Genomic DNA, 14070 nt, shown 5'->3' with positions numbered 1-14070 from the left:
ACTATAATGAAAGGACTATATTTAAGTGTTTAAAAAAAACAATTTAAGCATAAGTGTTGAAGTTTACTTTGTCTGATATTCAAATGAAAAATAGATTAAAAACTTAAGGTTACTGATAAAAGATAGATGTTTGCCGATTTTTTTCTAAATGCTATTTGTTTATATTTGGCGCTAACAGAGCAAGTTATACAGTCGGTACATCAGAAAGTCCGACGGTTGTCGCTGGGATCCGTAAGAGATCTGCATGGTAAATAACAGATGTTGTCCTTAACCTTTTTGTCTGCCTTATTTTATCAGAGTTTCAGTCATAGACTTGCATGTAAATGTTGTCTTCGAATTGTAGTTTAATTTCAAAAACAAAATTTTCAATATTTACTGTGTTAATGTTTGAATGCCTGTTTTTTTCACAAAAAAAGTGATTTTATATTTGTTTTATGGAATGGAAATTGAATATTGCATCATTTTTATACGACCGCAAAAATTTTAATTTTTTGGTCGTATATTGCTATCACGTTGGCGTCGTCGTCGTCCGAATACTTTTAGTTTTCGCACTCTAACTTTAGTAAAAGTGAATAGAAATCAATGAAATTTTAACACAAGGTTTATGACCACAAAAGGAAGGTTGGGATTGATTTTGGGAGTTTTGGTCCCAACATTTTAGGAATTAGGGGCCAAAAAGGGCCCAAATAAGCATTTTCTTGGTTTTCGCACTATAACTTTAGTTTAAGTGAATAGAAATCTATGAAATTTTGACACAAGGTTTATGACCACAAAAGAGAGGTTGGGATTGATTTTGGGAGTTTTGGTTCCAACAGTTTAGGAATTAAGGGCCAAAAAAGGGCCCAAATAAGCATTATTCTTGGTTTTCGCACAATAACTTTAGTATAAGTAAATAGAAATCAATGAAATTTTAACACAAGGTTTATGACCACAAAAGGAAGGTTGGGATTGATTTTTGGAGTTGAGGTCACAACAGTTTATGAATTAAGGGCCAAAAAAGGGCCCAAATAAGCATTATTCTTGGTTTTGCACCATAACTTTAGTATAAGTAAATAGAAATCTATGAAATTTAAACACAAGGTTTATGACCATAAAAGGAAGGTTGGGTTTGATTTTGGGAGTTTTGGTCCTAACAGTTTAGGAATAAGGGGCCCAAAGGGTCCAAAATTGAACTTTGTGTGATTTCATCAAAAATTGAATAATTGGGGTTCTTTGATATGCCGAATCTAACTATGTATGTAGATTCTTAATTTTTGGTCCAGTTTTCAAATTGGTCTATATTAAGGTCCAAAGGGTCCAAAATTAAACTAAGTTTGATTTTAACAAAAATTAAATTCTTGGGCTTATTTGATATGCTTTATCTAAATATGTACTTTGATTTTTGATTATGGGCCCAGTTTTCAAGTTGGTCCAAATCAGGATTCCATATCAAGTATTGTGCAATAGCAAGAAATTTTCAATTGCACAGTATTGCACAATAGCAAGAAATATCTAATTGCACAATATTGTGCAATAGCAATTAATTTTCAATTGGAGTTATCTTTCTTTGTATAGAATAGTAGTTGATAATATATGTTGGAAATTTGCCAGACATGACTATGATGTCATTTTCTATTTTTATTTGCCAATAACTTTATGTAAATAACTTCATTGGAAATTTGCCAATATAAAATGTTGCTGATGAAGCTTTTTTTCCTTATCTTATCTAAAATGTTTTTAGATAATGTATGTTGGACATTTGCCAGACATGACTATGATGTCATTTTCTATTTTTATTTGCCAATAACTTTATGTAAATAACTTCATTGGAAATTTGCCAATATAAAATGTTGCTGATGAAGTTTTTTTATTGTTTTATACAATAAACAATGTATATTCACTTTTACTACCAACCAATCTTTACCTGATTCAGTGATAACAAGCACTTTATTTTACATTTTAATATTTTATGATGTATTTAAAAGAGTAGTTATTGTTGAAACTCCATTAGAAATTTGAATTGATATCAGTTTTGGAAAAAGGGAAACGGGGATGTGAAAAAAAAGGGGGGGTTAAATTTTTCTCATTTCAGATTTCATAAATAAAAAGAAAATTTCTTCAAACATTTTTTTGAGAGGATTAATATTCAACAGCATAGTGAATTGCTCAAAGGCAAAAAAAAACTTTTAAGTTCATTAGACCACATTCATTCTGTGTCAGAAACCTATGCTGTGTCAACTATTTAATTTTAGATTTAAAAAGTTTGAAGAAGAAATCTTTAATTGATTTGTAAAATCTTGACATTTGTTTTGTGTAAAAAAAAACCATGTAATGTCAAAAATTTGATCACAATCCAAATTCAGAGCTGTATCACGCTTGAATGTTTTGTCCATACTTGCCCCAACTGTTCAGGGTTCGACCTCTGCGGTCGTATAAAGCTGCGCCCTGCGGAGCACCTGGTTTTAAGTTGAATTTATGTATTTTTAAGTGTTTTCCCAGTTTAAATCAACTTAATTAATTGAATCTACAAAATAAAACCTTGATCTAAGGGAGATAATCAAATGAAAAAAAAAGAAGAAAAAAGCATTCATACCTCGTATTTGCATGTTCAGTGATAATTTTATTCAGTCTAAGCAATTTTATACCAAAAATCATGAATGTTGCATGTATGAAGACTTTAAAGACAATTTCCTGCAAAACAGAAACTACAAATCATGTCTTACTTTTTGAACTGTCCTTGAATAAGGAACTCTTCAACCTTACATTCTGAAATTTTCCCTGAATGACTGAATATCTTTTTCTTTGCGAAATTTGCCGATAAAAAACTGTCCATAGGTAAATTTTACTTATCAAAGATGTAAAAAAGTATTCCTTTATTTTTTTAATGAGTATTTATTAATACAAAAAAGAAAAAGAAAAAAGTGAAATTTAAGAATAGTTTAGAAGAAGACAGTTGATATTGGTCTTTATATGCTGTTTATCTTCAGACATTGAGATATCCTCAATAACGGAAAATGAGAATTTCTATGGACAGTTTGTTTTGTGTTGTCACGGTAACACGTCAATTTAATATGTGAAATTGTTTTTTTTAAATGATTGAGAATAACTAAAGCACAAGATTAAGATTAAAGAAAACTGTTGAAAAAAATATCAATTTCAACTGTTGTGTACATTTGTTAAAATTATGCTCACGATTGGTTAATACCCTTGTCACATGTTATTGTCACTAGCCTTTATGTTTGTATGAAAACAGGTGACTATTTTGTAAAATGAGCACTTGCAATTACCATAACGATGATCATGGTTAACAACTGATGTACTACACTATTAAATACTGACCTGTCTTAACCTTGCCTTTTTGACCTTGAAGATTTTTATGATGTAACATTGAGCTGCGTTGGATAGAAATCGACCTTATGCAAGTGCATGTACACATATACATATCTAAAACTTTGATCGATTTGGAATAACTAAGATGTAAAAGATGCATTTTGGTACGTTTAAAAGGGTGTCTTCTTATGAAAACCTACTTATGGAACAATTACAGACTTTCCGTAGAAATTATTTTAACCCAAAATAGGTTAACAGAGGTATTGATTTTCGTTTGCATAAGGTCAATTTCTATCCGACGCAGCTCATATGCTGGTACAGGTTAAATTAACACTATCGACTGTCGGACTGTCGATGACAGGTGGCCTTAGATGGTCAGTCAAAACATGAGGTTCTATTTCAACATAGTTAACTATATATATATATCTTCTATGTTAAATAAAGAAAGTAAAAATTAGACATTTTATTTTGCAGTAGTAAGCATGAACGTTGCGTGAATATCATCTATTAACTTTGTATAGTTTTAAAAGTTTCAAAATGGTGTAATTGGTCAAAACAACTTTAGGGCTGTTTAGAAATCTTGGCTGTCCATGAGAGCTAAGAAAATACAAGGACCTCAGATAGTCATTCAAAAATCTCTAAAGGGAGGCAAAAATCTCTAAAGGGAGGCAAAAATCTCTAAAGGGAGTCAAAAATTTCTAAAGGGAGGCAAAAGGTACCAAAGGAAAATGCAATTTCATGTCTTGAACAAACTGGCATAATGCCATGGAAAAATGTTTAAAAAGATCGAAACATGCATATATATAGTATACAAAACCCGACACAGAAAAAATAAAGACCTGATCAACGTGAACTCCATCAGAAACTGAGGGCGATCTCAGGTGCTTATGAAGGGTAGGCACCGAGATCCTTAATTAATGAAATAATTTGAACAAATTATAGATTATTATTATTAAACATATATACAGGTGTAACGTCTGCTAGGATTGAGAGGTTTAGGTAGCCATTTTTACCCTGGGTTGTTCATGTCTTTGGACCTTAAAGCATAGTCTTTGGCAAGCGGTATACCTGTATGTGATGGCAGTAAAGATTACATCATTTTTGAAACTTTATAAATGAATGATCATTGGATAAAAATGAATGATTTGTACAACACCTACCATATATACCTCGTTTTACAAATTACTTAGATGGGAAAATGTTTATATTTATCATCAAACTAAAGTCCATGATACATAAAAAATATTCCCTGATTTCAAAAAGTATGGAATTTGTTAAAGACTCTTTTATAATGATTGAAATTATGGTATATATGGTATGAAATAGATTCATATAATTATTAATGTTTTAAGCTCCTTGTTGGTCGTTTAGATTTCATTGAATGATTGTGTATGGTTTAATTTGCAGTAAAAGTGCATTTAATTTATTCATCATAAACGTTTCATGTTATTTTACTTGTTAATTATGATTGATAGTTTAAAAAGATTTCAAAAGATTAAACTATTCAACTTATTGTATTTCACACAAAATTAAAAATGTCGAAAATTTTAAAGATATTTTAAAACAGATTGTTTTTTAACTGTCACATTTGTTAGAAATTTGAGACATATCTTTAATGAGGTAGATTTGGAAGAAATACATCTATTATAGCAAGTGAAAGAAAACATTTCTTTATGTCAAATATGTTAACATTTTTGTGAATTGACCAAATTTTATCCAGACCACAACAAAAAAGGATTTTGAAGCAAGAAATGTAACTTTCATTGACCATTCAAATCATTATTTAAAAGTTTCTGTGCACATTTACTGCAAGTTAACAGTGTTACAACAAGGATGCGTTTGATCTCCTGGATTGTTTTTGATGTTTTGTAATGACATGTGTATTTTATTTTGTTTTGCCTGCGGTTGTAGTTACTCCTCCATTTCCAATTACTCCAAGATCACCATACTATACAATGCAAGGTAAATATTATTCTCATTTCATTTCTCACACTATAATAATACATGTATTTGGTTTAAACCTGTTTTAATAAAAAGGGGGATTTGTTTACAAATTTAGACAGACATTATTAACTCCATACATTATATTTGATAAATTGCTCCTTAATTTTTGGTAAAGCAGATGCTCATGGGCCCATTTTGTTTCAGTAATAAGTCTATCAATGGTGTCTTTAAAATATTTCACCCTGTTAGAATAATTTCCCTAATTTATGGTTACTGAGTTTTATATTGAAATATGTTAAAATGAAGATTATTTTCGTCAACAATATTATATCTTTACCACGATTTTATGTTCATGTGTTTTTCTGTTTTGTTTGTTTGCCTGTAGAATTTAGACCTTCACAGCACTATTTAACTTTGGTTTGACTCTATCCTAACTTAACTTGCATGTTATGTTTTCCTTCACATTGTGAGCATGTCTGGTTTATCAGTGTTGTTGTTACCTTGGTTACTAATCATGTTATAAATGAAGAAAAGTAAGTTCACTTGAAGAAATTTTTTTTTAATGAATAAAAAGTATAATTGATCATTTTGATGACTATTTTAATTTTGTTGTGTTTTTTTATACCAAATTTAAGGTGGTACCTAACACTACAGGGAGATAACTCTGTAAAATCAGCTAAATGTTTTAATTACGTTGTGTTGTTAAGGGAATATTAAGCTTCTCATTGATCAAAATAAGTGTTTGTCAAACTGCTATATAACCAGTGTAATTTTTCTGATAAAACGGTTGGTTCAAATGTTTTGAAATTTTTATATTTTTGTAAAAGGTTCAAAGTAAATACTTTATCAAAATTTTAAGAAAATTAAACGAGCCAAATTAATTTTAGTTAAAGTGTTGGGTACCACCTTAAGTAAATATTTTCATTAGAATTAGTAAATCCAGGGTAGCAACATGGTTATTTGTCTTTTTCTTTTGTTTCATTATTTCATGTTTTCATCCTCATTTTGTCTTTCTTTTTTATGTGAATTTTATTTTATTTTAAAAAAAATTGTTTTATTTTATTTTAATTTATTTTTTATTTGTCTGATATTCATTCATTTCATTCTTGAATTTATACATTTCATTCTTTCTTGAATTATCACATTTTAATTTTAACATTAATTGGAAAAGTTCAAACATATATATAGCCATTACACATATAAAACACAGCTTGATACAAAATATTCTATAGAAATAGCATGTTATAGAAATAGCATGTTATGGTTAAAGTAGGCTATCTTGAGGATGAACATGAAAAAAAATTAGGTACAATGTTTAGTACATTAGATGCACTTAAAAACGAGCCATCTAGCAGATTGCAAGCAGCTTTTCTATGTCACAACACAATGAAACTATTTTTAGAAAGAGGAAAGTGTGCATGGTTTCCAAAATATAAACAATTTACCGTAACACCTTAAAAAAATTGGCTTTTTTTCAAAGATGGCTGTACAAAAATGATACTGTGGATCCATTTTCTTGTGGGTACCAATTTTTTGGATAAAGGAAAACTTACATGTTTGTGTTTTATTGTGATTTGCTGAAGTCTGTATACAAGCCTATAGAAAATTTGTTATTCTTTGAACATTTAATTTCGTTGTTCACCTGTATCCACAAAATCCACGAAAATTGGTATCCAACGAATAATAATGAATCCTTAGTAGTTAAGTGTCAATCTTAACACTTATAATAACATGTGCATCTTGCTTTTTGTCATGTGACTGAATAGCTTCCATGCCTAGTTTGTCACCTACAACGCCACCTGTATTTGATAAAGACGAGCATTACAATCGCATTGTCAGCCGACAGATCACAAGATCTACGTCGGATCGTACTTCAGATCCACTTTATGCCTCGATACCTGAAGATCTTGCTAGAAGGCAGAAGTCAGGTAGATTTAATATAGACAAAAAAAAAATAGTCAGAAAATTGAGGAAACTTGTAATGGCCGCTAGTTTGCTGAAACTTTTAGTCGTTTTTTATGACTGTTTGGAAATATGGCTGAATTACTGCCAGGATCAGGGGAAAAACATAAGATTTAAAGATTCAACTTACTTTGGGAATATCTTTATTATATATCAGGTGTAGACTTTTACCTTCAAATTTTAGCAGTTTTAAGGCATATTGCAAGTTTTCTTCTGCAAAAACGGTTTTCTTTTGACAATTGCTTTTGCCATTGTAGTTAATCAGATTAGCTTTTAGTTGCAAATAACCAAAACCTTTAAACTTTTCACATAAGCACTTTAATGCATTGCAGAAACAAAACTATTAATGACTGACGCTGCAAGTCTAAAAAAAAATAGAAATAAAAAAACAAGAGCTTTGAAAAACAGCATGGGTTTATGGTTTATGCATGACACCTGAACAAAATATCTAAGCATGTGATTGCGCTGCAAAGTCTGACAAGTCTGTATCTGCTTTGTAATGTCTTCTAATCTCACTCTGATCCAATATGGTGGTTGGAATAAATCTCTCATACTTAATCAGGCACCTGTACATACTACACAGAAATCTGGAATAAGAAAAGGAGAATAAAATGGAGTTTCCACAATGATAATTTCTGTTGTTGATTTGCATTCAACAAAATTAAATAATAATAATTTTGCATGTTTGACATGTATACCGGTATATTTTAGTATGCATTATCTTGGATCTGGTTTCAGCATCTTATATGGAAAATATTTGCATTTAGAATTCATACAAATATTACTTGTCCCAATTCCAAGAACTTTTCAAATGACCTATTTTTTTATGTTAAAAATTTGAATCCACATTGAATTTGGTAAGTTGGTATATGTGTTTGCTGCACTGGTATAAGGAAAAGATTAATCTCTCAACTTACTCACATTGACACAAGACCTATTTAATTTCAGTAAAATCTCAGGTTGTTCCAGGAAGCATAGTTTAAATTTCAAATGCAAACAAAAAGCAAATTTCCATTTTTCATTTCTTGTTTCTATAGCAACCCATCAACAAAATCATCAACAACATCAGCAGCAGCAACAGACACAGCAGCAGACAGAACATCGCGAGTACAAATACCAGACACAACATCATTACAACCAGCAACCAGGTCAACAATTCGTGACTGGTTCCCAACAGAATGTTAATATGATTGAAGGAATGCCACCACAGAATATACCAATTCAACATCAACAAGGTAAAGAGTTACATTTCTTTGTGATAGAATTTCATCAAGGTAAAGATTTATCGTTCTTTGTATTAGAATTTTATCTAGGTAAAGAGTTATCTTTCTTTGTATTAGAATTTTATCAAGTTAAAGAGTTATCTTTCTTTTTATTAGAATTTTGTCAAGGTAAAGGGTTATCTTTCTTTGTATTAGAATTTCATCTAGGTAAAGGGTTATCTTTCTTTGTATTAGAATTTCATCTTGGTAAAGAGTTATCTTTCTATGAATTAGAATGTAAAGAGTTAACTTTTTTGTATTAGAATTTCATCTATCTCCTCTAAAGTCATGGACCTCTTTGATAATACGCACACAATACAGAGATGCATGCAAAATATTTAGGGACATTATTTTTTTTAATTTGAAAACACATATATTAAATTGTTCAAATTGTAAAGTTGACATGAAAATTTAGACTGGAATACATATGGGATCAAGTTTGATGTTGATTTGTCTTTTTTTTTGCAAAAAATAAGCAAATAGCAGTAGAGTTTCAGTTATTGTTGTGTTTTTCTAGAAGAATTACATTCAATTTGAATTATATTTTATTAATATTCCATATCTTATTTATAGGTGGATCTAATTTCAACACTATGAGTTCAACACATGGTTCGGTTTCCTCTCCACAAGGTTTCAATACATTAGGTTCCAACCAATCTCCACAAGGTTTTAATACTTTAGGTTCCAACCAATCATATCGCACGGAATCACATGACAAATACCATACAATGGGTTCTACTGGTTCACAGGATAGGTTTGGAACAATGGGTTCACAGCCAGAAACTAGTAGGTTCACAACATTGGGTTCACAGCAAGAGAGATTCGGCACAATGGGTTCCCAGCAAGATAGGTTCGGCACAGCTGGTTCACAGAACTTCAGTACCATGAGCTCAGGACATCAACAACAGTTTGGTACCATGGGTTCACAGCAGAATGGTGGAACTCTCCATGTGGATACAAGACAAGGAAATATGCATAGTGGTCCCTCTTCTGCAGGAAGGTAAGAACAGTGTTATATTCTTTAAATATTTCGATCTTTTAAGCTATTCTGAATACTTCAGGTGTTAATATACATAGTGGACCCTCTTCTGCAGGAAGGTAAGAACAGTGTTATATTTGCTAAATATTCCATCTTTTGAGGTAAGCTGAATAATTCAGTGTTATATTCTGCTGCTATGTAATAACTGCATACAGTCCTGAATGTCTAGTCATACTTTCTCCATAAAATTGAAGAGCAAGCTGATTGGCTATCTCTCCTAAAGATATGATTTCATAAAGCATAGGTATGATGGTCAATTAGGAAGCAGGCTTGAATTATTTTGGTTACATTTTGAGTAAGGGACATAACTCTTAAATCTCACTAGCATGTTTGTTCCAACCATTTCACGAAGATCAGTAAATTTCAATGACCTATTCTATTCTATTATAATATATATAATCTGTTTCACTTACTACATTTTACACATATTGACAGTGGCGGATCCAGGAATTTTCACAAGTGGGGGCCCAGATCTTTTATATATAAATGATGTATTAAAATTAATTGTGTCAATCATAAAAAGCATTGCATAAAATTACTTTACTCTTCATGGGCCTTGTCAAAAATCTAATCATGTCCTATCTTTTCCACTAGGTCTTCCAAAGTCTAGTTTCTAAATATTGACATAAAGTCCTTCAGAAAATGCAACATGACCCAGAGGCTTAGATTACAATAGATATTATGAATAATAAAATGAAGACTAAAATTCATATGTGACATATTAAAAGATGTCGCCTTAAAAGTGCCTCAATGGAAATTAATTCAAATTCAAATATAAAGTGTATTCATGTTTACATCAAAGAACTTGATCATAATGAACACACAAATTAACTGGAAATATTTGAATAAAAAATAATATCAGTTTCAATTTGATGAAATTAAGTTATGCATTTCTTTTAATATGATATTTATTTTATAACATGTGGGCCTTCAAAATCAGACAAGGAGGTTGTTTGTGTGGGAACAGAATATTCATTAGATGGGTATACAAATCCTTGATTAATTGAGAAAAAATGACATTTGAAACAAAATTCAAACTGTAATTAAGTGGACAATACTTTACCATATTTTTTACTATATTGAATGGAATTTTAGCAAAGGTGTTTCCTTGTGCAATTCATGTAACGGACCCTTATCATTTAATCTAAAAAATATGTTACACATTGAATCTACCAATCCTCATTGTTGATTAAGGCATGATCCACTTGTATGGTAGTTTAATTTTCACAGTTTTAAATGCAAGGTTAATACTTTTAAATTTAAAATCTTTATTAAAATTTAATAGTAAAATGGCAAGACCAAAAAAAAGAATTAAAAAAAGGGTTGATTCAAAAAAAAATAAAAGGCTTGTCGAAGAAAGGAGTTTAAGACTTTTGGTTTGTACTTTATCATATTGTTTCCATTGTAATTATAAGTAAATAATTTAATTTTGGATGTAACGCATCTTCTGATTGGCTGACGTTATTTTGTTATGAGCCCATAGACATAATTCAGTCATGTGACTGTGACGTCATCAACGTTTTTTCATGGTTTTCTACGGTTTAAAATGGAATTTAGAATTAAATTATAAGAAATGACTGTAATATTTTTTCTGTCTATTCGAAATAACATAAAAAATGTGGTGCACACTGTTAAATAACCCGCTACGCGCGTTATTCAGTGTGCACCAAATTTTTTATGTTATTTCTTCATAGACAGAAAAAATATTACAGTCATTCCTTAAATACACAATATTTTTGTCATTGATACTATTAATGTTCAAGTATATAAATTGATTTAAAAAAAAGTCAAACTGTCTGACGTAAAACAAAAATATCTCTGAATGAAAATTTGTTATCTGTATTCTCTTTATACTATCTGTCTAAGTAAATTACAAATACCTATAAAGGTAGAAAAAAGCATATCAAATATAGGTACAAATGATCTAAAAACATCAAATACATGTACAAACGATCTAAAAACATCAAATACATGTACAAACGATTGTTATCTCAAGCCTTTGTAGTCGTCCCTAATCCATCAGATAGATTTCTTAGTCTGAGAGGTGGAATACATCTAATGTAGATAAGACTTCAATTCTTACATGTCATGGTCCTGGGACTTTTGAAATTAAAAAACAAAAAAGGCAAGACAAAAACAAGTAGAAAAAAATGTTGCCCAGGAAAGGATCATTTAGAACAGAAGGTCAAGTGATTGACACCCCATCAAAATAGTTTGTATTTTCACAAGATATCATATTGTTTTCATTGTAATAATTAAGTAAATACACAAAATGAATTGTCATCGATACTTTTTCAAGTATTTAAAGATTGAAAAAAATTGTCTGATGTAAAAAATATCTCTGAATGAAAATTTGTTATCTGTATTCTCTTTATACTATCAATCTATATAAATCACAAATATGTTTACACAAAAGGTAAAAAAAAACATCAAATACATGTACAAACGATCGTTATCTCAAGCCTTTGTAGTCTGTCGCTAATCCATCAGATAGATTTCTTAGTCTGAGAGGTGTAATACATCTTAAAGTAAATAAATATTCACTTCTTACATGTACTTGTGATGTTTAGAGGCACTAACTGATCAGGACTAGCTGTCAGCCACACATGGTATTGGTTTTTTATCAAAGACGACATCCTTTGACCCTTGACATATGTAAATGACATTATTACCTGAGGGATTAAGGTAGCGTTTATAGAGTCGAGTGGTATTTAGGTAGTAACTGTGGATGTTTATTGTTTACCAGGGGGCATAATCATAATCTAGATTTTCTCGACATGTGACTTGGATATTGCCGCTATAAAATAATAATAGTGGATAGTTGATCTCCATAAGGTAAATCAGAATTATTTGTTAATAACATTGCTCAATTTTAAAAAATCAGACTTATGTAAAAATGTTTGGCGTAACTTTTTCAACTTTTAAAAATTTAAATATTGTTTTGATGTTTAATGATCTATGTTAACATTAAAGGTATTTGAATTTAAAGACCTGCGTTGAACTAATGGGGACCATATATTCTATTTTAAATATTATGATCTTAATGTATTGTATATTGTACAAATATTTGCCTCTAGGCTCTAGCATATACAGTTGTTAAGAGAACTGTTAGTAGACCAATCATTTATAATTTATTCATCTTAAAACTTTCACATGATTTTAAAATATTTTGTAAGAGTTTTTAGGTTGTAGTATTTTCTATTTCCACATTATTCAACAATCAAACAAGTATGGTTGGTACTGGTTGTAGGGGCAAGGGGTGGGCAAAACAACACCCCTTTTATGAAATGTTTCAAAATATAAATTCATATTGAGCAACTCTTACAATCATTTATTTCAAATGTCTATAAAAAACGACCCTATCTTACCAATCCAGCCCCGCTGAATCATTCTCAAGAACATGTACCTTTAAATATACTATGAAGTTCTAAAATATTTGAACAGGCAGTCTTTCAGTACATACATGGAACTTAATAACATTTTTCTTTAGAACTATAGATTAAAAGATCAAATGAAAGAACAGGATGTTGTTAACTATTGGTTCAAGGTCCTCACTTCAACACAAGTACAACTGTATTCTTATTGTTGCACACAAATATTAAAGCTTTTTCGTTCATGTACTTAGTGGTTTCATTGATTTTTTGAAGTAATTGTAACCTGAATTTTTGTGGATTGAGGAAAAGTTGTATTTTCTTGCATATATGATTTTGTGGTTGTGCCAAAGTCTTATGCTGATGGTGGACATTTAAATATGTGGTTTCTTAATTCCAGTATATCCCTGAAAACTGGTATCCACCAAATAATATGAACGCTGCTGTGTAGATTTGGTTGTAGACTAGTTGAAACCAAAGACTTGCCCCGTCCAAAGTAGGCTTTAATATATCATATATCAATCTCAGTGGCGGATCCAGGAGGGGTTCCGGGGGGTTGAAACCCCACCTTTGTTTTGGCCGATCAATCCATTTTGAATGGGGACATATAGTTGGAACCCCCCTTTTGTCCTGGGTTAAGAACCCCCTTTTTAAAATGGCTGGATCCGCCCCTGAATCTCATCCTCAGATATCCCTTAAATATTTGCCACTGGACATTACACATCTATCTTTCTTAGGATATAAATGATACAAGATTTTTGCAGTGTCGCATCAGAGTGCACCAGACTACTAGTCTAACGACCAATATTCTGACATTTTGAAGTTAATATATTCCCTCCCTATGATAATCATACATGTTCCAATGTCTTTGAGTGACCTGAATGAGAGATATTATAATTAATTTGCTAGGTTGTCAACAGTGCAACTGTCAATTGACTATAAGTGTTAGTCATACATACATATATACTGTGTATTGTTATAAGTAAAATATAGATTATTAACAGCTGGTCTATATAGACACTGTAAATAGTTCATGGATTATGTGGTGAAAACTTGTGGCTTTAAAAGTCCATGTTTTTAAATGGTTTGTAGTTTTTGAAAGCATTCTTATTAGAGTTTGTGATTAAAAGGATGATTCTCGTTTGAAGAGCTGCTGTTACAATACAGTGAGTAAATGAAAATC

At 30.6% G+C, this 14070-nt stretch overlaps 1 protein-coding gene across 30 annotated transcripts in view; it reads left to right on the top strand.

Moving 5' to 3' along the window:
* The window catches only part of LOC143059080 (tensin-3-like), a 208572-nt gene that overhangs the window by 179149 nt on the left and 15353 nt on the right, over nt 1-14070 (top strand). For 21 of the 30 annotated variants that reach the window (XM_076232557.1, XM_076232558.1, XM_076232560.1 and 18 more), the window contains 5 exons: nt 179-247; nt 5221-5271; nt 7020-7181; nt 8253-8450; nt 9051-9477. In XM_076232557.1, the coding sequence (XP_076088672.1) occupies nt 179-247; nt 5221-5271; nt 7020-7181; nt 8253-8450; nt 9051-9477 (907 nt within the window). The remainder of the gene's footprint in view (nt 1-178; nt 248-5220; nt 5272-7019; nt 7182-8252; nt 8451-9050; nt 9478-14070) is intronic. The other 9 variants (XM_076232545.1, XM_076232544.1, XM_076232552.1 and 6 more) reach the window with 6 other exon arrangements.

Source organism: Mytilus galloprovincialis, chromosome 14 (assembly GCF_965363235.1).
Source record: "Mytilus galloprovincialis chromosome 14, xbMytGall1.hap1.1, whole genome shotgun sequence".
Lineage (NCBI taxonomy): Eukaryota > Metazoa > Mollusca > Bivalvia > Mytilida > Mytilidae > Mytilus > Mytilus galloprovincialis.
Note: the sequence above shows the minus strand (reverse complement) of the source record. Positions and strands in the feature narration are given on the sequence as shown.